The 27,104-nt window shown below is 43.3% G+C and overlaps 1 protein-coding gene across 1 annotated transcript; it reads right to left on the bottom strand.

The window, feature by feature from the left end:
• Positions 1 to 537: 537 nt before the first annotated feature.
• On the bottom strand, positions 538 to 26,388 carry DDX21 (DExD-box helicase 21). Its single transcript, XM_053312145.1, has 15 exons — positions 25,885 to 26,388; positions 19,886 to 20,137; positions 19,355 to 19,430; positions 17,262 to 17,440; positions 14,165 to 14,282; positions 13,258 to 13,443; positions 12,302 to 12,447; positions 11,813 to 11,962; positions 10,739 to 10,900; positions 9,724 to 9,843; positions 8,325 to 8,398; positions 6,542 to 6,701; positions 3,421 to 3,555; positions 1,524 to 1,568; positions 538 to 799 (listed from the first exon to the last, which is right to left on the bottom strand). The coding sequence occupies exons 1-15, from the start codon at positions 26,329 to 26,331 to the stop codon at positions 623 to 625; spliced, it is 2,427 nt and encodes an 808-aa protein (XP_053168120.1). The 5' UTR covers positions 26,332 to 26,388; the 3' UTR covers positions 538 to 622.
• Between the last annotated feature and the right edge of the window lie 716 nt (positions 26,389 to 27,104).

Below are 27,104 nucleotides of genomic sequence, written 5' to 3'. Positions count from 1 at the left end.
GATAACTTGGAAGTAACAGGGTGAAGGAAAAACCCCTTTGCTCCTAACATTAAGTGAATAGTAATAATCCTTTTCTTCTTCATAAACAGAGTTATTATTTTAGGTACATGTGTGCACTTAGTAGCATTTTATGCAAATAGAAAAAATCTGAGTAGATCTGTTCTTTGCTACCCATTAGGTACATTCAGATGATAACCACATTTCACGCATGTATCATGATTGGCTCCATGGTAGCAAAAATGGTATCTAAGTTGCCTCTAGTTCTACCCCTGCCACACAACACCCTCTCCTCACTATTACTAGAAGCTTTGAGTAGTACTCCTTCCAGTACAGGTGACAGTTGACCCTGCAGTATTCACTCACTCCCACTAAGACTCTGGCACAAGGTGAGATGCTTGAAAGAAGTGATATCACACAGCACTCATGCCTAATTCTATCCAGTAACATTCAACAGTAGAACAATCTGATCTCCCCCTGCTCCAACCAAGAAATGAGTTTTGCAACCACTCACAAATTTATGAATAAGACAATCCAGGCTGATAGTAAAAGAATGTAACTTTACTTCTGATAAAACCAGATATTTAGTCCCATCTACATATGACATAACAATCAAAATGCCCGGTCACTTCCACTTTTGGCCCCTGTTTCTGAATCTGTCATTCCTGTTGAAGTTGCCACCTCTTCTTCCATTCCTGAATTCGGAACCACCACTTCGACCACCCTCACGTGGAGATTCTTCAAGCTCAGGCAATTCTGTTGCCACAGTAAGTTGCCAACGTCTTGAGTCTTGCCACATTTGCTAATTAAAACGAAGCCTCGTGTTACTTTGATCTCTGTGCAAGTCAGCAATTTATAAAAATAGCATTTTTTCCAGTAAGAATCTAAGCATATAAAGCTACAAGGGAGCAAAGTCAGTCATTACGAATATACCATCTCACACCTTTTGCTTCATCAGGAATAGGGAGATTTCCAGTATAGCTATCAACTACCATGCAAAAACCCATTCCAAAACTTATACCCCATTTTCTCAGCATTTAGACAATACTTTTATATCATTTCACATTTGCAAAGTTAATAATGTACACTGTCTCTATGTTAGAAATTCTTGAAAACGTAGGATACCATCCATGGTTGTCCTTACTCTGAAACAAGGACTCATGAATACAGAATAATGATAGTTGTGGAATCTACCTATAGATATTATCCACATGTAATAGAAAACAAAAATCTGGTAAAAGGTTACTGCTATAATAAAGGAGATCCATTTCACCCCTGAAAATATTAGATTGTACTATGTCATGTTTTATCAAATCCCAAATCTATTAAATTGATACATCAGGTATCAGAAGCTACTCAAGTCTAAAGACAACAGTTTTGTGGTAATTGTATGCAAGATAAATTGGGGTTTTATTAACTCAAATGTAATCTCCTCATTTTAATTTGATATTCAGGTTTTCATTTTTCACTATCAAATAGTACAATAGTACAAAAAGCTTCTGAAAGCCATTCAGTAATGACCTCACCTGTATTTTACTTAACTCAGCTGTAGGAATATCAAAGCACACACCCTAAATAGAAGAGAGAGAGAGAGAGATCCAGTATCAGTCACAAAATGAAGGAATTTGAAATACTCTCTGGAGAACAAAATATATTTTCATGCATTAGTATGTTAAGACAACACTGCACTCAAGCAGTAGCACCAAGTGCTTGTTCTATTAAAGCTTCCTGCATTTGACATCCTTTAATAATACTATACAGAACTGTATTAAAGCAGACTATTTGATGTACTAATTCTTTTAAAATAGCATGAACAACAAGAAAATATACTTTGTCTCAAGAGAACACTGGGTGTTGGTTCTTAAACAACAGTACACAAGCCAAATGAAGGAAGGGGGTCTGGCACTCATTTATATTAATCACAAGTAATAAACTTCTTATGGAACATGTCCCTTTGAGCTGGAATTGGTGGGTGTTTGCTCCCAAATGATTAAGGTAAAAGTGAACCTGAGAAAAGTCATTTTGTGCAGTCTTTGTGTGAGCCCTTGTTTATGCTTAGTACAGCACCTGTTGTGCACTCTGTACATGGCCCTCATTTCTTCCCTCAGTCAGAGCAATCCGAGCATTGACTTTTTGCTTTGAATTGGTAGGGGGGGAAATGAGTGTGAAATTGTTCACTTAAGGCCTGAAACAATGTGTTGGAGCAGAACGGAAAGATGTAGAGTGAACCACTAACACAGCTTGGAGACGCTTGGGGTGGAAACATCAGCTGTGCAAGCTGTTTCTTTAGCAAGCCACTCCAAGAAAGAGAAAAACTACTTTGTATTTTCAAGCTTGTCATTATATTTTCCTTGGCATCTTTTTTTCTTGCAGTCTCGTGAAACTGAAAACCTCTAATGAGGTGATGTGCCTTGACATATCAATGTTTGAGCTTTGAATTTTGATAACTAGTAATAAAGACATATTAGAGGAGTAACAAATCCAACTTCTTTTTTACTTGTCTGAACAAACCTTGGATTAGCCTAGCCTAACACCACAGGAGTTCATTTTGCTGGGAGAGGAAAAGCCTGAGACAAGATACGCATTCCTGGCAAGCATCTCTCTCTCATCAAAAGTGTCATATCCGTGACAAACTGAATTAGCAAGCCCACCATAAACAGTTTTATTTTTCTGTCACCTAGTATCAAATAAAGGCCACCTACTGGTGCAGCAGGGAAATGGCTTGACTACCAAGTCAGAAGTTGCCGGTTCGAATCCCTGCTGGTATGTTTCCCTGGCTATGGGAAACACATATATTAGGCAGCAGCGATATAGGGAGATGGCAATGGTAAACCTCTCCTGTATTCTACCAAAGACAACCACAGGGCTCTGTGGTCGCCAGTAGGGATGTGCACAGAACCATGAGGGGAGGCTCGAAAGCAGCAGAGGTCTCCCTTTAAGAGCAGGGGAGGGTGCACTTACCCCTCCTGCCGGGACCGGTGCTTCTCAATGCCCATTGGGGTGATAGCATACTTCCCTGCCACCCCGTTGTCCTCGTCTTCCGGATATGACCAGAAGTCACCAACGCGCCTGCACATCATGCATGTATAGACGCCTGTGCCGGCGTGTCAGCAACAGGGAGTATAATAATTCCCTTTGTTCATAATCATCCTAAGTACACATTATTAATGTTCCTTTTAGACATTATAGGAAATCTGGCTTAAGTGACTGGGACTTCTTCATATCCACCCAAATGAATTCATGCCTACACAAGAATCCAAACTCAGATAGGTCCAATGTTCTATCTACTATCTCCAGTTATAAAGACTGCCCCCTCTGCCTTATTCCATACCAAGTCCACCTCCATTTTCAAGTGCACAACATATGCATGCACAAGTGTCCAGTTATCAATACGCACAAAGTGTATAGGACAATAATCCTTACCATCTTCCCCTTGAGAAATCGCATTCTGGTCACTTTGCTGTCAATATCTTCACCCAGCTGCTCTTTCAGACCTCGCCAGGCATAGCCAATAGTGTGCATTTCTACTGAGCACTGAAGTGTCATAGTTACATAACCCTTTAAATAAATAAATAACATAATGAAACATGTATACCATAAAAGAACAAAACAGAAAGCTATCATTGGTTGGCTGTTAAAAGTTTTAACCAAGACATGACAAGCTATTTTGCAGCCAAAGCATGCAACACCGTTTTAGCCTACTTTCCTTAAGGAAAGTAAGCTTATGAGATCACCTGGCACGGGGTGTGTGTGTCCGTGTTTCTAACCGATTTGAACCAAATTTGGTACAGTTGTAGTGAGTGACACATAGGGACACCTCAACGACATAGTTTGTGATGATGTCATCCATCCCAATTCAAGATGGGAGATTTAAGGCTGAAGTGAGCTAACATGAAGATGGCTACTATCAATTAAGATTAGAGAGAAAGGAACGTAGGCAGATTAGTTCTTACAGGAACAACTTGTCTACATATGAGATGCCTAGTATTTAATACATTTATCATTTATTTATTTGATTTATATACCATCCTTCCAAAATTGGCTCAGGGTGGTTTACATCAAATGGGTTATCTTTAAGTTCCAGACTAACTCTTCAGAGTGGGAACTATTTTCCTCTTATTTGATGGCATATTACTTGCAGTGAGGCACTATACACTCATCAAATCAGGTGAGCATGCACAAAAGACAGGTGCTGCACTTTTCAGTGGTGGCACCAAGATTGTGGAACTTTGTCACTGTCTAATTTTTAGATGGCTAGTGAAGTCCATTTTTTATTCTTGTCAATTTTTAATATCCTCTTCTAGTTTTACTGATGGCTTGTAGTTCTATACTGCTGTCTATCTTACTGCTTTAATGAATGTTGTATTTATTGTTTTAATTTTGTTCTCTTTATTGTATTCTTCTTGAGTTTTTGGTCTGTCATTTCTAAACTGCTTTGATTTATTTTTGTGTAGGGATGGGGCAGCAAGAGCTTTCCAGTGAAAGAAACAAGTATATGAGTTGCCAGCATAGCATGAGACACATGTCCAAAGCACTGATAACAGTTAGAAAAAACAATTTATAAAGAACTTCAAGAAGGTTCCACTGGTTAACATCCAGACTAAATCCAATTAGAATTAATGGGATTTGGGTCATGACTAACTCATCTAATTGATTTCAATGGTGCTTAGTTACGACTAATTAGTCTGGAGATTACCCACTGTGGTTCAGTTACAGCTTTAATAAAATCCAACTTTACCAAATGTTCCCTTGCTGATGCCCCAATGGGAGCCAGAATAATAATCAATTTCCATCTAACACCATTTATTTATTGCATTCCTATATTGTTTTTCATTAAAATAATCCCAAAGTGGTTTACAATAAAATTAAAACAACTCACAATTAAAAGTACAAAAATTAAATATAAAGATAGTGTCTCTATTTAAAAGTTTAAAAACCTATCTAAAACTGGACTGCTACTGGCTAAATTCTTTCATGTACACACCAGGCTCCATCAAGAGGCAAAGTAGGGGTCCTAAAACAGTACCTCCCTGACTGTTGATGTATGAGAAGGCTGTTGTATTGCCCATCAGAACCAATATTTGTTTGTGGCATATCCAGTGTTGAAAAGTTCTCAGAGCATTGAAAATGGCTAATAGCTCCAGGTAGTTGATGTGATTCCATGTCTCTCTCTTGGTTCATAGTCCTGCCACTCTCAAGGCCCCTAGATGTGTTCCCCAGCCTTTCTTGGATGCATCCATGGTTACCATGAGTTTGGGTGATGAGTGGTGAAAGGGGGTGCCCTGAGACAGACTGGACTCATGCAGCCACTAGAACATGGACAACTGGAACCCACCCACCCCCACGGGGGGCAGGAGGAAGTTTTCAAAAGCACATTCTGAGAGTGGGACTGGGGTGTACAGTTGTCCCGAAACCCAACCCACAGTGGGCACATGTGAAAATGTGCCAGGGAATGGCTTTAGTAGAGGCCATCAATCTGAGCAGACCCTGGATGCTTTCAGGCAGAAGGTTCCAAGTTCCCTCCATGGCATCTTCAAGGTAAGGCTGAGAGAGACTCCTGCCTGCCACCTTGGGAGAAACCGCTGCTGCAGATACACTTTTAAGCAGAGTCCAAATATTGGTACCAATATAATGCTTACCCACAGCTAAAGGGGCAGGGAGGAGAGAGAATTCAATCCCTTAGTTAAGAATGTATATGCTACTGTTCAATACATGAAATAATTCTGGAGTGTGGCAGTTTTAGTGATGTGCCCGGACCGGTCCGGAGGCCATTCTACAGGCCTCCGGACATGGGTGGTTCGGGTAGATTGGGTTGGGGGTGGTCCTTTAAGGGCGGCGGAGGGTTTACTTACCCCTCCTGCTGCTTTCCCTACTCCGGCTCATGTATTTTCGCTAGTAATGGGGCGGCAGGATACCTCCCTGCCATCCCTTCTCCCGCTTGGCTGCAAAATGCTTTGAGAAGCCTTTTACGCACGCACACGTTTCCTTCAGTAATGGGGGGGGGGAATACCTCCCTGAAGCCCCTTCCCCCGCTTGGCTGCAAAAGGCTTTAACGTTTCCTTCAGTAATTGGGGGGGGGCCACAGGATACCTCCCTGACGCCCCTCCCACCGCTTGGCTGCAAAAGGCTTGAAGAATCCTTCTTAAAGCCTTTTGCAGCCAAGCGGGGGAAGGGGCGGCAGGGAGGTATCCTGCCGCCCCCCCCCCATTACTGAAGGAAACGTGCGCACACGCACGCAAAAGGCTTCTTAAAGCCTTTTGCAGCCAAGTGAGGGAAGGGGCGGCAGGGAGGCATTCTGCCGCCCCATTACTAGCAGAAATATGTGAGCTGGAGTTGGGAAAGCAGCCGGAGGAATAAGTAAACCCTCCCCCGCCCTTAAAGGAACCCCCACCCCAGTGCCGGACTGCAGCTCCACAGTTCCGTGCACACCCCTAGGCAGTTTCCCTGCGTCTTCATACAAGTCACAGCAAACCCCTTCAGGAGCATTAAGAGGATCCAGTTAAGCTCAAAGTACCCTTGGACTATAACTGAATGATATATTTACCACATCAGAGTTCAGTAGAGAACGCTGTTCAATGGAAGTGGCTCCTGAAATATGAGCCAGTGCTGCAGCCAGGGCTTCCACAGCTCCCTTCTCCTCTATCAGCCGTTCAGCAGACTGTCTGAAGTAGTCAATAGCAGAAGGAGGAACAGAATCCAGAGATCTGAGCAAAAAATTTTAAAGAGTGAGTGCAAACCAGACCACTGATATAAGGAGTGGACATGTATGAAATGTATCCAAGGAAAAGCCTTAAACATGTTTATAACCCTTGAATACCCTAAAAGCTTTTTCAATATCAATTGCTGCAAAAAGTTTCATCTACCGTTCTAAGAAATTTATATACTGCTTTTCAACTAAGAGTTCTCAAAGCTGTTTACATAGGAAAACAAAGTAAGGGTTCACAAGCCAAAAATAAGAACATACATACATAAGACAGGCCCCAGCAACAACCACTAGAGGGATGCTATGCTGGGGAAGGAGAGGGACAGTTACTCTCACTCTCCTAAATAGAAGATAAACACCTCTTTAAAAACCCTTTAAATCAGTAAGTTCAAACACTCTCCCCCAGGTGAAGCTGCCTTAGGCAGTCAGTTCATTAAACAGATGCGTTGCCACACTGCAGAATGCTCCTGAAGGTGAACTAAAGAGAGGGCAATTAGGCAGAGCCTTTTATCTGTTTAATTCAATGGAAGGACAGACATGAAGTGTAATTCCATGCATGTTTACTCAGAAAGAAGTCCCACTATGTTCAATGAGGATTATTCCCAGGATTGCAGCCTTACATGATTTAGTTACCATCTGGAAGTACTGCACTAATTTGTACAAAAAAATAATTTTTTTAACATAACAAATCCTTAGCCTCTTCAAATGTCACATCTCAGAAAATACCAATACATTAGCTGACTAGTTCACAGTATGTCCAATAGGATTGCAATAAGCATAATCTACCCAAAATCAAGTACAATTAAAAACCCACTGGCTGACATACTGCCTAAATTATCCAATGAAAATCCTACTAAAAATTAACTATGACAACACTATTATGTCATCCTTTAAAGTAACTTAGTTTGGATAGTTAGGATGTTGGCCACTAGCTTCAAAAGGAAAAGTTAAAACACATGGTGAAATTAACAAGACTTCAGTATTTGTCTGGACTGTGCCACATATAATTATCACCATGTATTCCCAAGTGTGTTGAGAAATTTGTCTTGCCGATATATGCCACTATGTGCAGCACAACCTCAATGTTACCAAAACCTTTAATGTATAGACTACAGTTATAATTAACTTTACTTCCATTATCAAGACATATTTTGAGACTTAGGTGGTATTTTGCTATTACTGTACTTGACAACAGTGAAGTAAATTTCAAAGTTGTTGAATAGATTTATCTCGACAGCAAAATGGCCTACAGCTTTCTGTGATGTTAATAAAATCTTAGGAATCAAATCGGATTTCAACAGCAAGTGAAAACAAGACAGACATCTTGGCAATCAAAGACTAGAAGCCCAAAATCTCCTAGTACTGTATTAAATTTTTTCCTATCGGAGAGGTGTCTACTTTTGAAAAGATTAATTACAAATATAAACCAACTGTGAATGTTTATTGTCAGATGTCCCCATCCCTAGACACACTATTCACCCATGTTTCTTAACTAGACTTGTGGTTTTAAATTGCTTTAAGGTTTTTATTTATGTTTTGGTTTTATGTTGTTGTAAACAGCCCAGAGACTGAAGTTTGGGGCGGTGAACAAATATAAATAAATAAAAATAATAAATAAATGTACCTGATTGCATCTTTACTAGAAGCTTTAATTATGTCCGTTGCTGTGGGAACACCTACACGTTTAAATGTAATCCCCTGAAGTTAAAAAAAAAGTTAGTTAGAAGGCATGTTGCTTAATTAATAAGTTGGTCACAAAACTAGCTGTGCAAACATTTTAGTTATACCGTCATCTCTCACCAACTGCGGTTTTCTCAACACTTTTGAGCATCCACAACTGGGAGTTTGTGACTGGTTTTGCCTAATGCGACTCAAGTATCCGTGGGTTATCATGTGATTTGGGTGGGAACAAGCGGGAAGGAGGAGAGGAGGGGAAATGGGGCTGGCTTTGTTGCAGAGAGGTGCCAACTTCAAGGACAGGGAATGGGGTGGGCAGGAGCCAAGGGGAGGTGGCGGTTGCCCATCTCCATCATGTCCTGCTAAGCTTGTGAGGACCTACTGGGGGTGGTGCGCGCGCTGCCACTTGCTTCTCAGTCCTCACACACCACTTGGTGTGGCAAAATGCAGCGAGCAGTCGCTGCTGGTTCATCTCACGGCAAAACTCTCCGTTCCTCCTCTCAGCGAGCGCTGGGGCAAAAAGGGCAGGCTCCTCGGAGGAAGTGAAGACTATGAGCAGAGAAAGGGATGGAGGGAAGAAAAAGAGAGAGAGAGAGAGAGAGAGAGAGAGAGAGAGAGAGAGAGAGAGAGAGATGCAGAGCAGAGAGGGAGAGAACTGGGAGCAGAAGAGAAAAGAAAGCAAGAGAGAACCTGCCATTCTGGCCCATGGGGTTGTGAGTGAGTGGGTCAGCCAGCCAATGGGCAAGTGAGTGGTCAGAGAAAGCTGGTGGGGAAATGGGGCAGGCTGGGAGGAAAGGGCAGGCTCCTTGGAGGAAGGAAAGAGTATGAACAGAGAGAGGGGAGAGAGAAGTGGGAGCAGAAGAGCAAAGAAAGTAAGCGAACGCCCGCCACTCTGGTCCATGGGGTGGTGAGTGGGTCAGCCAGTGAGCGAGCCAGCCAGCGAGCCAGCAAAGTTGGTCCTCTGCTACCTTGCTTGGGCCACGACAGTGCAAGAGTGGATTTTAGTGCATTTCATTTTGTTTCCCTTGGTTTGAGAGTGGATTTTGGTGCTTTTCTACTTGTTTCTCCTTGGTTTTGAGGTGCTTTTGTGACTGCGGTTCCCCTAACCCCATTTTCCATTGCTTGCCAACCATGAATTTGCCAATTGTGACATTTTCCTGGAACAGAACCCTCGCAGTTGGCGAGGGATGATTGTACCCATAAACAGCACTTAAGATCTCCATAGTACCTTTTAATGCACTAAGTGCATAACATTTATGTAATTTAAATAAAAAGGAACTCCGAAAGATGTATGCCGTTTCTTAGATACTCAACACAGGAATGATACTAAACCCAGGGATAATTACCGCTTTTTGTTCAACTTGTCTTAACTGAAAATCTTCCTTGCGCTGATAGAAACAGATACACATCCCAGTTCGTCCAGCTCGGCCTGTACGCCCCGAACGATGGATATAAGAGTCTACATCCTTTACATAATGAAAAATCCATAAGAGAATTGTTTTAACAAGCACCACATTTAAGCCAAAAAGCATACAGACATATAAGACAGTAAGCAACAACAGACTGTCAAGGAGCACACAAAGTGTATGAATTATATCAAATGTTAGTTAGCTATCTCACCACCATATACCCTGTAACACCAAGAAATCAAGCTCTCTAAGAATAATCTACAAACAGTGTTCCCTCTAAGGCATGCGTACATGTTTTTTTGATGTCCGCTCAGTTAATTTTAGATCCCCACTCAGAATGAATCAGGTAGGTCCCACTCTGAATGCACGTGCGCACACGCTGCCTTGATATTGGCCTCTAGAACAAAACTCATTCCACACAGAGATGAAAAGGTTTAAGAGGGAACACTGCCTACAAGCTGTACTGAAAATACAGGAACTGAAAATGGGGCCATTTCATATCCAAAGAATATGAAATCCTACAAGCATGTTTTTAAGAAGAGCAGCACTGGTGTCTGATTTTATTTTATTTTATTTAATCAGGACTCAACCGATATATCAATAGATATAATTTTACAATATGCCTGTAATTTCAACTAAAATAAATCCTTCTGTACCAATACAGATCAAGACCCAGAGATTATAGAGCTCTCCTGTTCAAATTGCCAGGTGACTAGTAGTGGATTTGAACGCTGATCAACAAGAGGTATCTGGGTTGAAAGGAGCCAGGGAAAACCTACATGAGAATTCTGATCCCATCAGCGTTTAACTGACAGTACAACTATTAACAAGACTGAGAATACTTGCCTCTTGCATAATTTCAGGCAAGCAAGCTGCTTCTGCTCTGCAATATGTACACAAATGCAGGTATTAAATTGTGTTCTCTCCCTCCCATCCCAAACAAGTAATTTACCTTTGGTGGTGAACTCTGTATTACTAGATCAACCTCTGGGATATCTAAACCACGGGCAGCTACATTGGTTGCAACAAGAACTCCAAATGAACCATTGCGGAACCCTTTCAGCGTGACCTCTCTCTGCTTCTGTGGAATGTCACCATGTAAAGATTGTGCATCCTAAGTATACAAAACAAAGTTAATTAAACAAAAGTAGATATAATAATGACCAAGTGACATTTTTCTTTTTTCCATATTATAGATTGGAATACAAAATGTGTGAATGTCTGAGTTTTAAGTGCCCCTGACTTGCACCATTTTCTACTTTTTTGTCCTTTGATGGAAAGTACTATATGCAGATTTTTTAATTCCATTTTGCAAGGACAGCATCCCAGACTGACCCATGATGAAAACAACTACAATGATAACCACATCAGTGAGGGACTCAAGAGCAACCAAGACATCTAGGGATTCTGCGTCTGCTAACACCATTCTATGTGGCCAAGAGTTTCAGCAAAAACTACTGAAATACATTCCAAGAACATGATGACATGACCTACTGCTCACAATACCACTTTTCCATAGACTGAAATCAAAGATACAACTGATATAGGTCATGAACACATCTTTGTAATATACTGCAGTTGATGGATTAGATCAGGTCAGATCGAGATTTACAGCCAGACATGGAACTGGGGTGGGGGTGGGAACCAATCAGAACCAAATGGAAGGCAGATAAAGATTCAATTCCTGCTGTTAAGTTGCAAGGAATGTAACACTCAAGTTCTGTGAAGATGTCTCATTTAATTGCTTCAATTATTTGCAGGAAGGGTTTTTTCTCTCTTTAAATGAATGTTTGACACAAAATGAATATTCAATTAACACAAAGAGGGGTGGTTCAAGTCAGTTACTGACAAGGCTCAATTAACCCCATCTGCGCGAATTTAAAAGCATTCTGACATAAGTAGTCTTTTCAGGTAAGAATAAGAGTTTTAGGATTCAAGGAGTCGTTTAGTAGCAACCTCCCAGCTCATCCCCAACCATCTAGATACATTAATAACAATCCTTCTCAGACATGGAGGGTCATCATACCTGTTTTATTGAGGAATTCAGGGCCAGTTCAGTTGCATCCCTTTTTGTCTCACAAAAGATGATAGTCCGACCATGACTACCACTGTAGACTTGAATAACATCTCCAATGACTGCTGCTCTTTGGGACCAGTGACACTCAATAGCCAAATGCTATCAGGAAATAAAAGTAGCATTGGTAAGCAGATTGATAAGCAGTGGAAGAGCAGAAGAGACCAGAAAAGCAACATATTCATTAACAGATTTAAAACTTTAAGTGTATCACACCATAATTACCCAAATACAAGATGACTCTGAATTTAGGACAAGTCCCTTAAAAATGATGTTAAATACCATTTATACCTATATTTACCCAAAAGGAAGAGGATTCTGAATTTAAGATGACCCCAATCTCTAACATCAAAAGCAGGGGAGACTGGTCTTGGATTCAGGTAAAAACGGTACTTATGACTGCACAAAGTTAACCTTGTTTTACCAGAAGGAATTACTTACTTCTACAGTCATAGCAGTCCTTTTAGTCCTCTTTCCAATAAGATCAATTTGTTCATATTTGGATTTCATGTATTTTTTTGCTACATCATAAACCCAGTGTGGGCAAGTTGCAGAAAAGAGTAATGTCTGGGGATTGTCTTCAGAATCTGTAACACACGCATCTTATGTCATATGAAGTTAAACTTATTTAATAATTTCCATCATAAGGAAAATAAGGAAATTTCCAGTCATATTAGTTGTGAGACACAAAGGCAAAACAAAACACAAATAAAAGGCAGCAAAAAGAAAGATTAAATGAAGGTTTGTGTGCCTATACCTACTGCCAATTCTCAACGGGTAAAGAAGGGGGAGAAGTTATTTTTACCAGTCTACCCAGCCCTCTGGGCTCCCTGAAAACCAACTCATAAGGACTGGGGGCGGGGGGGGGGCTCCAGAGCAGGTTAGCACATGGCACAAGAGCTGCAGCAAGAATCAGTCAAAAAGGTGGAAATCACCTCTTACTCTCACCCTATGAGCACTTGAGATACAACTCAAACAATTTAAGACAGAAACAGACAGGAGAAATAATGTAAACCTATTGATTACACATGTGTAGTCTATATGCTGTTCCATATTGCACATGATGAGCTGAAACACACTTCTGAAATTCACTTAGGATAATAATCCTATAATAGATCTTTTCAGAATGTCATTCCATTTTCCAAGCTGGATTCCCTATTAAATTTCAGTTGTGCTTTACTACCGAAATCCTGTGGCATATAATCCATGTTAGAAAGGACTGGCTAGCTCTCAAGGTCAACCTTCCACCACAAGCACTGACCACCTGCACTTTAGCCCCGCACAGGATATGCAGTTCAGGCCAGAGAACATGAATAACTGCAAGGAAATGCCTGCAGAGCCAACGGCTCCCGACACAAGAGGGTAATCAAGTTTGATACAGCAGATGCATTATTTACCTTTTTTATAAGCATAGGCTAAGATTTCTTCTACTTGTTCAGCAAAACCCATGTCCAACATCTGGTCAACTTCATCCAAGACAACGTGCTTTAGATTGGATATGTCCAACTTCCCATTTTGAAGGTGGTCTTTGATCCGGCCTGGAGTCCCAACCAGGATGTCAATACCATTTCGAATTAGGTCCACTGAAAGGAAAGTCATAATTTGCATATAAAACTGTAAGGTATCAAGGATTTTGACAAAGGGCCTCGTGAAGTTGAAATATTGCTGCAGAACGCAAATATCACCTCTACAAGCTTTATCTCTAAACAAGGCAAGGTCATATCTAGAGCAAATAGTTTAAATGTTCTGAAATAGAAACTGCTTTGGTAAGTAGACCAAGATGTGCACCCTAATTCTCATTTAGTTTTTTTGTCCTGCTTCCATTAATTCTCTTTGCTTTAGAAATATATTACTCTTCTAATACTACAATCCTATGCACATTAACATGGGGGATAAGGCCCTGTGAACACACTGGGGCTTATTTCCAATAAAACATGCACAGGATTGGGCTGTAGTTTTCACTTCTGATTTCAAGTGACACCAATTCCCTATAGGTTCCTTTCAAACTGCACCACATTTCTCTAAGCACAAGAGATATTGCACAGAAACTAGAGTGAAGTACGACAACAAAGAGATGTGCTCATTGTTATTTAAGCTGGGATATAAAGTGATCACCTCTTTAGCACCTGTTACCACACCATCAATACTAAAAGCACACAGTAATCTAGTCCCATCTTTCATCTACTCTACAGTAACATTTCTTTGTATTTTCCTTGCCTTTTTCCAGAAAATTTTAAAATGGAAACTGCAGAAATAAGAGCCAACTGCATTTTAAAATCAAAAAGTAGCCGGTTGCAATCTTACTTTGTCCATTATATGCTGTTCCTCCATAGAAGCAAGCCACAGTGAGTTTCTTTGTGACGTCTTTGAAGTCTCTGGCTACTTGCATTGCCAGCTCTCTGGTTGGTGTAAGAACAAGCACCTAAACAATAAAACGTATCTATTAGAAAGGCAGTTATTAGGATAGTGGTGTACTATCACCACCACCGGATGAATTAGCTTTTGATCTCAGTATTCACTGCTAGTAATCCATAAAAATACATGTACATGCTACTACACAACCCTATAAAACCCTTCAACTTAAAAAATTCTATTCAGAGCAAAGTTACCAAGACAAAAAGGAAACAGAAATGTATTCACAAATTATCAGCTTGACAAACAAAACAAAACAGACTCATTTCTAAGGCTAGTTACAAACTTAAAACTACATTAAATCTTTCTACCCCGACATGTTTAACACACTGATATTTTATTCATTAGCGTATTTCGCTTTGCCCTGTTTCCCCCCATGTTTTGTCACAACTTTTTTTGAGGGCCATTAATAGAAGTACATACTATCAATATTTTTCCTGATATGACACCCCAAAAATTCCATGTTATGAGGGTTGTGCGTCAGAATCTCCAATTCCAAAAAATGTGCACCACCCCCAGAGCCATGCAGAGGTGGGCGCTGTTAGTGTGGATACCTGCTGTTTTCAGTCAAGGAGGGTGGACTTTTCAGAGGAACCAGAGGCCGTGGAGATGCCAGGAAAGATGCAATAAGGACACCTGGTAACTGTAGCTCCACCTCCTCCCAGCACTAGAGATGCACACGAACCTGTTCGAAGGCCCGTTTATGGCCTCCAAACAAGTTCAAACAACCGGCAGTTCGGCCAGTTCAAAGGCGGGGGGTTACCTTTAAGGGCAGGGAAGGACGCTTTCATCCCTCCTGTTGCGTTTCTCCCTCCGGTGCTGCACTTTAGGAAACATAGGAACAAGCTGCCATATTCTGAGTCAGGCCATTGGTCTATCTAGCTCAGTATAGTCTTCACAGACTGGCAGCGGCTTCTCCAAGGTTGCAGGCAGGAATCTCTCTCAGCCTTGTCTTGGAGAAGCCAGGGAGGGAACTTGGAACCTTCTGCTCTTCACAGAGCAGCTCCATGCCTTGAGGGGAATATCTTACAGTGCTCACACTTCTAGTCTCCCATTCATATGCATCCAGGGCGGACTTTACTTAGCTAAGGGGACAAGTCGTGCTTGCTACCATCAGACCAGCTCTCCTCTCCACTTTCAAATGGTCCAGCGGAGCAGCAGCATAACTCCCTATCACCCCATTCCCTCGTTGGACCAGAAGTGACAGGAAGTACCCTGTGAGCGTGTGCATGTTGGCATGAGCGCATGCCCGTGTGCATGAGTGCAACGAGCGCGCAAGCATGCACAATGCACACGGGGTACTTCCTGTCACTATCCCATGGGTACAGTGCAGGGTAGGAGGAAGACTATGGTTTCCAAGTGCCCCCAAGTGTCTTCCCAGCACGCCCTTCACATCTTGCCCAGCATTTTTCCGACTTCCAGTTCTGCAAAAAGTTGCTCCTCACAACATCAAGGGTGCAGTGATATTACATGTGATATGCAATAAGATATAATTCTGGATGGTATCCTAAGGAATTCTGATTCCTCCTCATTAGTTCCCTAAATTTCCTGAAAATCTGCTCCTGATGAGCAGGGAACTCTCTGGAACAGGATTGTAAGGGGTACAGAGAGTTACAGGGCTGAAGAGAAATAGGTGAAGATTGCCTCTGCTCCCTTGCACAAACAAGAACCTTCAATTCACACATGAGGCATTTCATTACAGTGGATACAAATCCATCTATCTATCTACATAATTCTCTATGGCATACCCATTGCTAATCCCATGTGTTGTATCTCTTGCGAGAGTTCATGAGCAGAAGCACCTGATTGGGCAGTGGGGATTCCATATGCAGATGGGGGGAGGAGCCTGTGGCACCATGGTGATTGGGCAGTGGGGATTCCATATGCAGATAGGCAGGAGGAGCCTGTGATGGTTAAAGTCAGTTGGAATGCAACTGTTACTGGTCAGAAGATGTTTTTGATTGTAGAGGAGCGGAATCTATCTCTATCTAAAAGGATAGTGGGCAGGGGTCTGCGAAGAGAGGGGCCGTGAGGGAGGAAAGAGCCCCTTCAGAAGGAGGAAGCTGCTGTTGTGTGAATTAGATGAGCAAACAAGATGAGCAAGATCTGTTAACTCAGGAAGGGAGAGAGAAAAAGAAGGGAGGAGAAGACAGAGGGGAGAGCAAGTGGAGGAGAGAAAGAAAAAAAGAGGGAGGGAAAGAGAGAAAGAAGGAAAGGTGAGGAACGGGCCCCAGCCTGTCAGTGGCCTGAGGGCAACGAGTGGCCATGGCGGCAGCTGCATTAGCAAGGAAAGGCCCGGTCAAACACTGCTGCTGTTTGGGGCTACCGAGGCCATTGGCTGAGGAAGGAAGGCAAGGGACGGACCCAGGCCTGTCAGCGGCCTGAGGGGAACGAGTGGCCATGGTGGTGGCCTGGTCAACTGCTGCTCCTCTTGTCGGGAGGAGCAGGGCCCAGGTGAGTATGTCTCTGGAGACAGGAGGCTGCAGCTTGGCCAATAGGCGCCATCAACGCTGCAGCCACAACCAAGAGGGGTGAGGGGGATGGAAGCAATGGGATGGAGGAACAGGAATGCAGCTCAGGTGAGGGTGGAGAGATCTCTGAGGTGAGGGGGGCTGTGGCAGGGGAGCGATCGTGCACAGATGCTCTGTGCGGGTTAAGCTAATTCTCTTTAACCCTTCTGTTTTGGAACCATCCTCAACACTGCAGTATCAATTATTTTCAGTCACCCAAAAGCTTATTCAGCTTTTCCTCCAGGGGAACTGTAGGCCTGATTTTTTAGAGAGAAGTTTACAAGCATCTGTGGATCCACAAAGAGAAAATAATTTCCCTAACAGCAGTAATGTAATGAACAGACACAGATGTGCAACAGTGTAATGTAATTAAAAGTATCACACGGGTGACAAACTTATTTGTTAGAGGCCTGAAAAAACATAACATTTCTATTTTAATCACTGGAAAGAGGTTTACAGCCTAGTGGTATCTGAACTACCTTTGGTGTACGACCTCTTTTTCTTTCCTGGGTATCTCCCTGGAGTTTTTCAATTAAAGGAACAGCAAAAGAGAACGTTTTCCCAGTTCCAGTCCGAGCTTGGGCTATCACATCCTTGCCATCATGGATGGGCTTGTAAGTCTTTACTTGCACTGGGAACAGATAGCTAACTCCACGTGCTGTAGAAACACACATTTAGGATTTTATTGTGGACGAATGTAAATTCATCATGATTTAACAGCTGATCATCATCCGTACGTTCTTACACAAGCAAAGCAAAACAAAACACACAACTCAAGGAAGTTCTTAACTTGTACTCACATATGGGAGAAAACAGATGTAAAGCTTCATGCATTTCATTTAAAATTAATTGCCTTGCTGAATTATATCAAGGTACATCTGCTCCAGTGTTCTATCTCTAACAGAAACCATATGCTTATGGGAAACTCACAAAGATGACAACCGCCCCATAACCTGCCTTCACCATCTGGTAATCAGAGAATTATCACCTCTATAACTGATAGTTCTGTTTAATCATAGGGCAGCATCCAGACTAAGCACCATTGAAATCAAAGTTAATCATGACTAATTTAAGTCTTATTAATTTCAGTGCGACAATCATGATTAAAATAATTGGGATGTTGCCCACAGCTACTAAGCCACCTAATGGCGAGGCGGGGAAATACTTGACTAACAAGCAGAAGGTTGTCGGTTCAAATCCCCGCTAGCATGCTTCCCAGACTATGGGAAATACCTATAATAAGCAGCAGCGATATAGGAAGATGCTAAAAGGCATCACCTCATACTGCGTGGGAGGAAGCAATGGTAAACCCCTCCTGTATTCTACCAAAGAAAACCACAGGGCTCTGTGGGCACCAGGAGTCAAAACAGACTTGACAGCACACTTTACCTTTACCATAGCTACTGATAAATCTATTCTCAATGAATCTGTTTCACCCTCTTTCAAAGTTATTTAAGCTGCTGATCTCCACCACATCTAGTGGAAATTCATCCCATAAACTATGGCATTGTGTAGAACAGTATTTTCTTTATTCTGTCCTAAACCTATTACAATCAACTGCACTGGATAACCCAGAAATCTAGTATTATAACTTAAACAAAAAAACAATTGAAAAAAGTTTTCAAACACATTTTCAATAAAGACATTAAAGGGGGGGGGACAGTAATATTCAAAGAAAACATTTCAAAACATTTGTCATCTGATTATATAATAAGGATTTGGCTATGCTCAGCTGGAACTCTGATTTGAGGAGATTAATTAATATAATTTAGAAATGGATACTAAATTGCATAAAAAGTCTGGTTTTCTCAAACTTATAGTCATCTTTAATCTAATGTGTTAGTGTGTTTCCATAACTAAGCGATTCCATGGTAGTTTATACAATTGTATATGACAGGATTTGTTGGCCTTTACTAATGCATAGCTAACATGGATCCTGCCACCACAAAAAGGTAGAAAAGGAGGCGTTTATTCACTGTCCACTTATTCCTTGGGGAAAATACCTAGAATTTCTAGTACTTGAGGTATTTAGCTTGATTATTCCAAAGATTCCATCTCCCAAAGCAGCAGGGTTTCCTCAAATTTATTCTGAATAGTTTGTAAGCATGTTTGGATTCTTGACTGGCTATCAATAATTGAGCCAGCAGATTGAGAAATTTCTGAAGTCCTTAACCTCTGTACACTATCCTTATAGAGAAGGTGCTGCCAGTTTGAATTCTTGTTTTCTGTATTTGTGATCAGACCACGGATTTACAGAACAGCATTATACATGACATTCTCATTTTCTTATAATTCCCTACTCTGAATTTGCCTTTTTCACTGCCACATCACACTGAGCTGTTTTCATTTAAGTTTCCTCAATGATTTTCTTTTCTAGGTAGTCACAGCCAAATTAGAACTCACCCACATATTTATAGAATTGGTTTAAATATAATTAATATGCATCATTTTGCACTTACTGTTCTGTTGCCCATTTATCACAGGTTACCAGACGTAATTAGGTCTGGATAAGACAGGGGGAGAAGAAGAGAAAACGTTTTGCTTCAGGCCATAAACATTTTTTTAAACGTACCTTTGAGAAGGTCAACAGTTGTTTTAGAAATACCAAAATTAGCAAAGTCTCCTTCCTTTTGCTCTGCAGACAATTCCTATAACATTAAATAAAAATGAATAGATTCACTATAAAAATGCATTTAAAATATTCCAAAAATTATTGAAATGACAAAAGAAGGATGTCTTTACTGCACTTGGTCAAAATTCATGAGTTCAAACATTCCAGGAAAAAATGAGGAACATAATGCAATTTTTTTTTAAAGCCAGCTAGAAATATCCTGCACCCCATGTGTGCAATGTTAGTATGTGAATCAAAGCAAACATGTTCTTCCATCACCAATGGACTTGCACTGAAAGTTTGAACAGAATCTGAACATACTAAAAACATGAACGGGGAAATAAGACTATTCTATTCCATTTTAAAGACTTCACCTTGCCCTAGTTCATAGGCTAATTATCTGAATCAGAAAGGCTTCTGCTGCATGCTGCCGTTCAACACAACTGATCAAATTAAACAGATAAAATAAAAGGTCTAAAGATATAATCTCACCAGATCACTGTCATACTCTGTACTTGCTTCTTCACCAGAATGACTATGATCTTTCAAATGGGTCACCCCATTATTGACAGGAGATGTTTTGTATTCTGCAATTATGTCTTCTATATCATCAACCACATCTTTCTTTTTCTTAGTTTTCTTTGGTTTGGGAGGCTCCAATTCAGCATCAGACAGCTCATCTTCCTCTAGTTGGGATGTCTGCTTTTTCAGTTTCTCCTTTTTAGATTTATCTTTTTTATCCTTCTGAAAAGCAAAGACATAAACAGAAAACAACCTCCTTAAAATATACCACTATGCAGTTACAGCCAATTTCCTCTCTGGAAACAAACAAAAATAATCACTGAAGCACAAACACTGCCTTATTCTCTTTATCTTCTCCTCTCCCCACCTCTCTCTCCCACCCCCACTCAATTAACAGCATGGTCAAACAGGCACACAGGACCACAAGAATACAAGATTCTAGTTCTAGGTCATGCTTCTTTGTTTTAAAGCTTATTCAGCTAAGTAATTAGAAATGCACAAGTCCTAACCAAAAAATCCCACGACATCTAGAGAAGCAGCAATTGCTGGACTGAGTCATTAATAACAAAATTAATTAATATAATGGTAGCTTTGGCTTTCAGTTAACATCTAAATTAAGATATCTAGAGTAGAGATGTGCACAGAACCGGTGGGGGCTGGTTCGAAGGTGGAGATGGGACAACATGAAGGGTAGGGGAGGGTGCACTTACCCCTCCCTCCACTTTCCCCTCTGCCGGCCCTTACTTGAAAAGCGGTCAGGTGGGGCGGCAGCGTACCTCCTTGCCACCTCTTCCACTCTTTGTACAGGAAGCCACTTGCGTGCGAGCTGTGCATGCGCCCAACATGCGCCCAACACAAGCTACTTACTTCCACCTACTTCCGGTCCAAAGAATGGATGGGGTGGCAGGGAGGTATACTGCCGCCTAGGGATGTGCAAGGAACCAGGTGGGGGTGGTTCAATGGCGGCAGCGGGGGTTGCACTTTGAGGGTGGGGGAGGGTGCACTTACCCCTCACTCTGCTTCCCCCCACTCGGTATTTGCAAAGTCCTTTGGGGTGGCAGTGTACTTCCCTGCCGCCCTGTCCTGAAGTAGCTGGTGCACGTGTGCATGCCAGTTCGTGGACATCCCTACTGCCACCCCGCCAGACCAGTTTTCAAGCAAGCACTGGCGGGGGCGGGGGGGAGTAGAGAGAGGGATAAGTGCACCCTCCCCGGCCCTTCAAGTTGTCCCATCCCCGCCTTCAAACCCTTCGAAACGCCCAGTGTTTGAACCTGTTCGGAGGCCCGTAAGAGGGCCTCCGAACAGATTCATGCACATCCCCTCACTTAGAGCACCTTCTTTATAAGGCAAGGTTACAACACCTGAGGCTTTTTAGTTTAGCGGGGGAAACAACATGCATGATGTGGAGAAAGTTGACAGAAATTTTTCTCCCTCTTGCATAACACTAGAACCAGGGTTCATCCCATGAAATTGATTGCCGGGAAATCTAGGACCAAGAAACAGAAGTACTTTTTCACACAACACATAATCAACTTGTGGAATTCTCTGCCACGAGATGTGATGACAGCTAACAACCTGGATGGCTTTAAGAGGGGTTTGGATAAGTTCATGGAGAAGAGATCTATCAACGGCTACTGGTCTGAGGGCTGTAGGCCACCTCCAGCCTCAAAGGCAGGATGCCTCTGAATACTAGCTGCAAGCATAGTAGAGCCAGCATGGTGTAGTGATTAGAGTGCTGGATTAGGACCAGGGAGACCCGAGTTCAAATCCCCATTCAGCCATGAAACTAGCTGGGTGACTCTGGGCCAGTCACTTCTCTCTCAGCCTAACCTACTACACAGGGTTGTTGTGAAAGATAAAATCAAGTATATAGTACACCGCTCTGGGCTCCTTGGAGGAAGAGCGGGATATAAATGTAGTAATAATAATAATAATAATAGTAGTAGTAGTAGTAGTAACAGCAAGAGAGAAGTCACTACCCCAAGCTCCTGCCTGTGGGCTTCCCAGCTGCACCTGGTGTGCCACTGTGTGGAATGGGATGCTGGACTAGATGGGCCTTGGGCCTGATCCAGCAGGGCTGTTCTTATCTTTACACAGAACTTCAGATTCTTCTCCTTTCTTACATTTGATACCTTATCACTCATAAGTGCCTAATCTAATGAAGATACAACAGAAATACCAAACACTAACTAAGTAATTTATTGGCTTTTCTGGGAGACAATCAAGTTAAATCATATCCCAAACTGTGCACAATAGTAAGGACAAAAATAGTTATTCAAGTTTTACATGAATGGTTACATGAAGGGGATTTATGTAAATTATCATCTTGGAAGAGAAAATGTTTGGAAACTCACTATAGTTTATTCTGAATTCCTTATTCTGTGTGACAACTGTAGGCCCACACATGTTATGTTCAACACTTGTACAACCTGTGCATTGTGTACAGAGCTGTAGATAAGTACAGTTATTTACGTTAGGCTGAATGCAAGAATAGTGGTACACTTCCTATCTGTGGTACACTTTGCAGTTGGTGTGGCCTGAGGATGTGGACAAGATCCTGGGCAGTGTGCGGACGACTTCGTGCGCTCTTGACCCTTGCCCTTCATGGCTAATAAAAGCTGCCAGGGAGGGGACAGGCAGATGGCTGGAGGTGATCGTTAATGCTTCATTAAGGGAGGGCAGGATGCCATCGTGCCTCAAGGAGGCGGTGGTAAGACCACTATTAAAAAAGCCCTCCCTTGATCCCTCCAACCTGGATAACTATAGACCTGTGTCTAACCTTCCCTTTTTGGACAAGGTGATGGAGCGTGTGGTGGCGTCCCAGCTGCAGAGGGTCTTGGATGATATGGATTATCTGGACCCTTTTCAATCTGGCTTCCGCCCCGGGTATGGGACTGAGACTGCCTTGGTCGCTCTAGTGGATGACCTACGCCGGGAACTAGACAGGGGGAGTGCGTCCCTGTTGGTTCTGCTGGACCTCTTGGCGGCGTTCAATACCATCGACCATGGTATCCTTCTGGGCCGCCTCTCGAGTATGGGAATCGGAGGCACTGCGTTGCAGTGGTTCCAGTCCTTTCTTCGGGGGAGGGGCCAGAAGGTGGTGCTGGGGGACTACTGCTCGGCCCCGTGGCCGTTGGCCTGTGGGGTCCCACAGGGATCGGTCTTATCCCCCATGCTGTTTAACATCTACATGAAGCCGCTGGGAGAGGTCATCCGGGGACTTGGACTGAGTTGTAAGCAATATGCGGATGACACTCAGTTCTATCTCTCCTTGTCATCTGATCCTAGGGAGGCGGTGGATGTCCTGAATCGGGGGCTGGAGGCCGTGATGGGTTGGATGTGGCAGGGTGGATTTGATTTAAATCAAACTGATTTAAATCACTAGCAGGGTGGATAAAAATCAAAAAAATCCGATTTAAATCAAAAAAATTGGATTTTTTAAATTTAAATTGGATTTTTTTGATTTTTATCCACCCTGCTAGTGATTTAAATCGTGATTTAAATCATGATTTAAATCAGTTTGATTTAAATCAAATCCACCCTGGATGTGGGCTAACAAACTGAAATTGAATCCGGGTAAGACAGAGGTACTGTTGGTGAGTAGGAGAGCCAATCGGGATGAGGAGATTTTACCGGTTCTGGATGGGGTTGCACTCCCCTTGAAGGAGCAAGTACGCAGCTTGGGGGTACTACTGGACCCAGCTCTGCTTTTGGAAGCTCAGGTGGAGGCGGTGGCCAGGGGTGCCTTTGCACGGCTTCAGCTAGTGCGCCAGCTGCGTCCCTTTCTCGAGAAGGCAGATCTGGCCACGGTTACCCACGCCTTAGTCACGTCGTGGCTGGATTACTGTAACACGCTCTACGTGGGGCTGCCCTTGAAGAATATCCGGAAACTGCAGCTAGTGCAAAACGCTGCAGCGAGGGTTCTATCCGGAGCTGCCGGTTGGGAACACATCACCCCCATTTTGAAAGAGCTGCACTGGCTGCCGGTTCGTTTCTGGGTCCAATTCAAGGTGATGGTTTTGACCTTTAAAACCCTAAACGGTTTGGGCCCCGGGGTATTTGAGGGATCGCCTGCTCCCAAGGGTTGCTGCCCGCTTGATGAGGACATCTGAGGGGGCCCTGCTCCAGGTGCCGACAATGAGAGAGGCCCGGCTGTCGTGCACTCGAGACAGGGCCTTCTCTGTTGCTGCTCCTAGACTCTGGAATGCTCTTTCAGTGGCCATTCGTTCCTCGGACTCCATCATGGCTTTTAGAAAGCTTGTCAAGACTTGGCTTTTTACCCAGGCTTTTACATAATCGTTTTTACTGCTGCTTCTGTGTGTTTTTATCTGTTGTATTGTTTTTATGCCTGTTTTTATGTTTTTATACTTTTTAGCTTGATGTTTTTATTGTCTTTTATTGTATGTTTTAACTTTTGTAAACCGCCTTGGGATTGTCTTTTAACGAAAGGCGGTATATAAATGAAAAAATAAATAAATAAATAAATAAATAAATAAAAATAAAATAAAATCTGTATCCTGAATTTTAGGGGTAAAGTAAAGTGTGCCATCAAATCGATTTCAACTCCTGGCGCCCACAGAGCCCTGTGGTTTTCTTTGGTAGAATACAGGAGGGGTTTACCATTGCCTCCTCCCGTGCAGTATGAGATGATGCCTTTCAGTATCTTCCTATATCACGGCTGTCCAATATAATAACAGCGGGGATTTAAACCAGCAACCTTCTACTTGTTAGTCAAGCATTTCCATGCTGCGCCACTTAAGGTGACATTTTAGGGGTACCCAGATTCAGTTTTAAAGTTAACACAGATATACCCTGTTTCCCCGAAAGTAAGACCTACCCCGAAAGTAAGACCTAGCAGTAATTTCTGATGTACTGCTAATTGCCCTTGTGCATTTTGGGGGGCTAAAATTAATATAAGACACTGTCTTATTTTCGGGGAAACACGGTAGCCACTCACACAAGAACATGTACCTCCATATTGACATCTGAATACAGGTACAATTTCAGAATAGAACTTGTATATATTAGCGCTGTAGTTTTGTTTTTGTTTTTCTTTTTTTGTAACTTGGTAATAGTAGAGGCTATTCTAGCAGAGACTACTACCTAGAAATGAGATAATGAAAAAGCCCTTGACTTTTAGCAGTTCCTGGGCTTTTTACACACCCAAGCCTGCTTTTGATACTGGGCCTCAGTCTTGGACAGTATTAATTAATTAATTATTAATATCCTGCTCTTCCTCCATGGAATCCAGAGCAGTGTACTACATACTTGAGTTCTCCTCACAACAACCCTGTGAAGTAGGTTAGGCTGAGAGAGAAGTGACTGGCCCAGAGTCACCCAGCTAGTATCATGGCTGAATGGGGATTTGAACACCCCATATATATGGCTCAGAAGTTCTTACAATCACCTTGTAAGGTCGACTGTATTTTCCGATATGATGTGGTTTCTCCAAAAAGGAGATTTACAGCACGATCCTGTATTTACTCAGAAATCGAAGCACGTCTGGAGTTCAACGGGACTTACCCTCTAGCAAGAGTACTGAAAGTTACACCCTTAGTGAGTTCTGGAGCCGAAGCGATACTTGGCACGTTTGCCTGCTCAACCAAGTGCCAACCAAGCATTCGCCAGATTTGTACTAGATTTTGAGATTGGGGAAGGGGGGGCGATAGCGCCGCAATGGCCCTCCTCCCCCAGCTACTTCGGCGGGCCACAAGTTTAAACCCAGCTGAGGTTTCTAGAAAGCCGCTTCTAGGCCAAGGCAGGAGTCGTGGCGGCGGCAGCGGCAGCAGGCCCGGCACAAGCGTGGAGCAGGCCGCTCCTCAGTCCCGAAGAAAGGCCGCGGCCTCCTCCGGGGGCTGCCCCCGCCTTTAGCCCCTCCCTGCCGGCAGGGCTTACGTCGCCGCTCGCAGCCTCCACGAGCCTCCACGAGGCCCGGCCGCCCTCCCGCCACCCCTTCTTCGCCGCTCTACCTTGCGCTTCCTGCCGCTGCGGCTCTCCAGGGCGGTCTCGGGCTCCATGAGGCTCTCCGGCTCGAACTCGTCCTCGCTTTGGTGATCGGGTCGAGGGGCTGCGGGCATTTCCTGGGACTCTTCACCGCTGAGGTGGTGGCAAAGGCGGCTGCTCTGGGCCGAAGCCGGCGTGAAAAGAAAGAGCTCCGCCCCGGCGGCGGCCCTGAGCAGGAAGTGGGGCGGGGCCTGGCCGGGGGGGAAGGAGGCTGCGCCGGGCTGGCCCCGCCGCCGACAGAGGGAGCGAAGCTGCGGGGAAAGGGCCGGCGGCCGGGGGGAGGCGGGGGAGGCCAAGGAGCCCGCGGGGCAGAGGCGAGGGAGGAGGAGCAGCGGCGCCCGCAGCCGGAGGCCGGTTATCCGCAGGGCCGGTGGAAGGAGCTGCAGCCGCGAGCAGCGGAACAGCCAACCCATGCCTCACGCGGAGCTGCGCGGCTGCTGCTGCTCCGCCCCTTGCGGGGAGCCGGTAGCAGCAGCGTTCCTGCCTCCTCCTTCTCAACGCCCCCTTCCCTGTCCATCTGAGCATGCTCAGTAGGGTCAAATGAAGCTCCTCTTCGTTTCCTGCCCAAAGAAACCCATCTCACATTTTTAGTCCTGCTTACAGTCGCGAAGAAAGGCAATCCAGGTTCTGCAGAAAAACATCAGATATGGTTGTATGTGTAATTTTGCATCAAAATTACTCCGAAACATAAAAAAAGAATGACGGTGCGTCCAAAGGACAGATGTGAATTTCTGTGAAATGCCTGGAGAACTGGCAAGAAGAGAGCATGCTCAGTCTCTCCAGTTGAAGCCAGTGCCCTTACCCTGAAGGTCAATCTATCAGAAACTCTTACACTTGTCTTGCACGACTGACATCTTGAATGCTGGCAAGAAGAGAGCATGCTCAATCTCCCTGAAACCTGGCTGGGAAAGCATTCTCTTTAACTCACTATATTATGGAATCTGCTCTCACTAGAAGAGGAGAGCAGCAGGATTCCCTTTTCCCAACAGCACAGCTTGGTTGTTCAGAACTTCAGAATTAGTAAAGAGACTTGTGTAGTCCACAAGCTTGCAACTGATTGTGAACCCAGCAAAACTTATTGGACACATATTCAGCTATTGGAGGTTTTCTTATTAACATTGGTAACATTTAGTAATCTGGACATTGTCTGAGACTGTTGCTGCAGGAACATGGACAAACTTAATCA

The sequence above is a fragment of the Hemicordylus capensis genome, chromosome 3 (assembly GCF_027244095.1).
Source record: "Hemicordylus capensis ecotype Gifberg chromosome 3, rHemCap1.1.pri, whole genome shotgun sequence".
Classification (NCBI taxonomy): domain Eukaryota; kingdom Metazoa; phylum Chordata; class Lepidosauria; order Squamata; family Cordylidae; genus Hemicordylus; species Hemicordylus capensis.
This window is presented reverse-complemented; position numbering and strand designations above follow the sequence as displayed.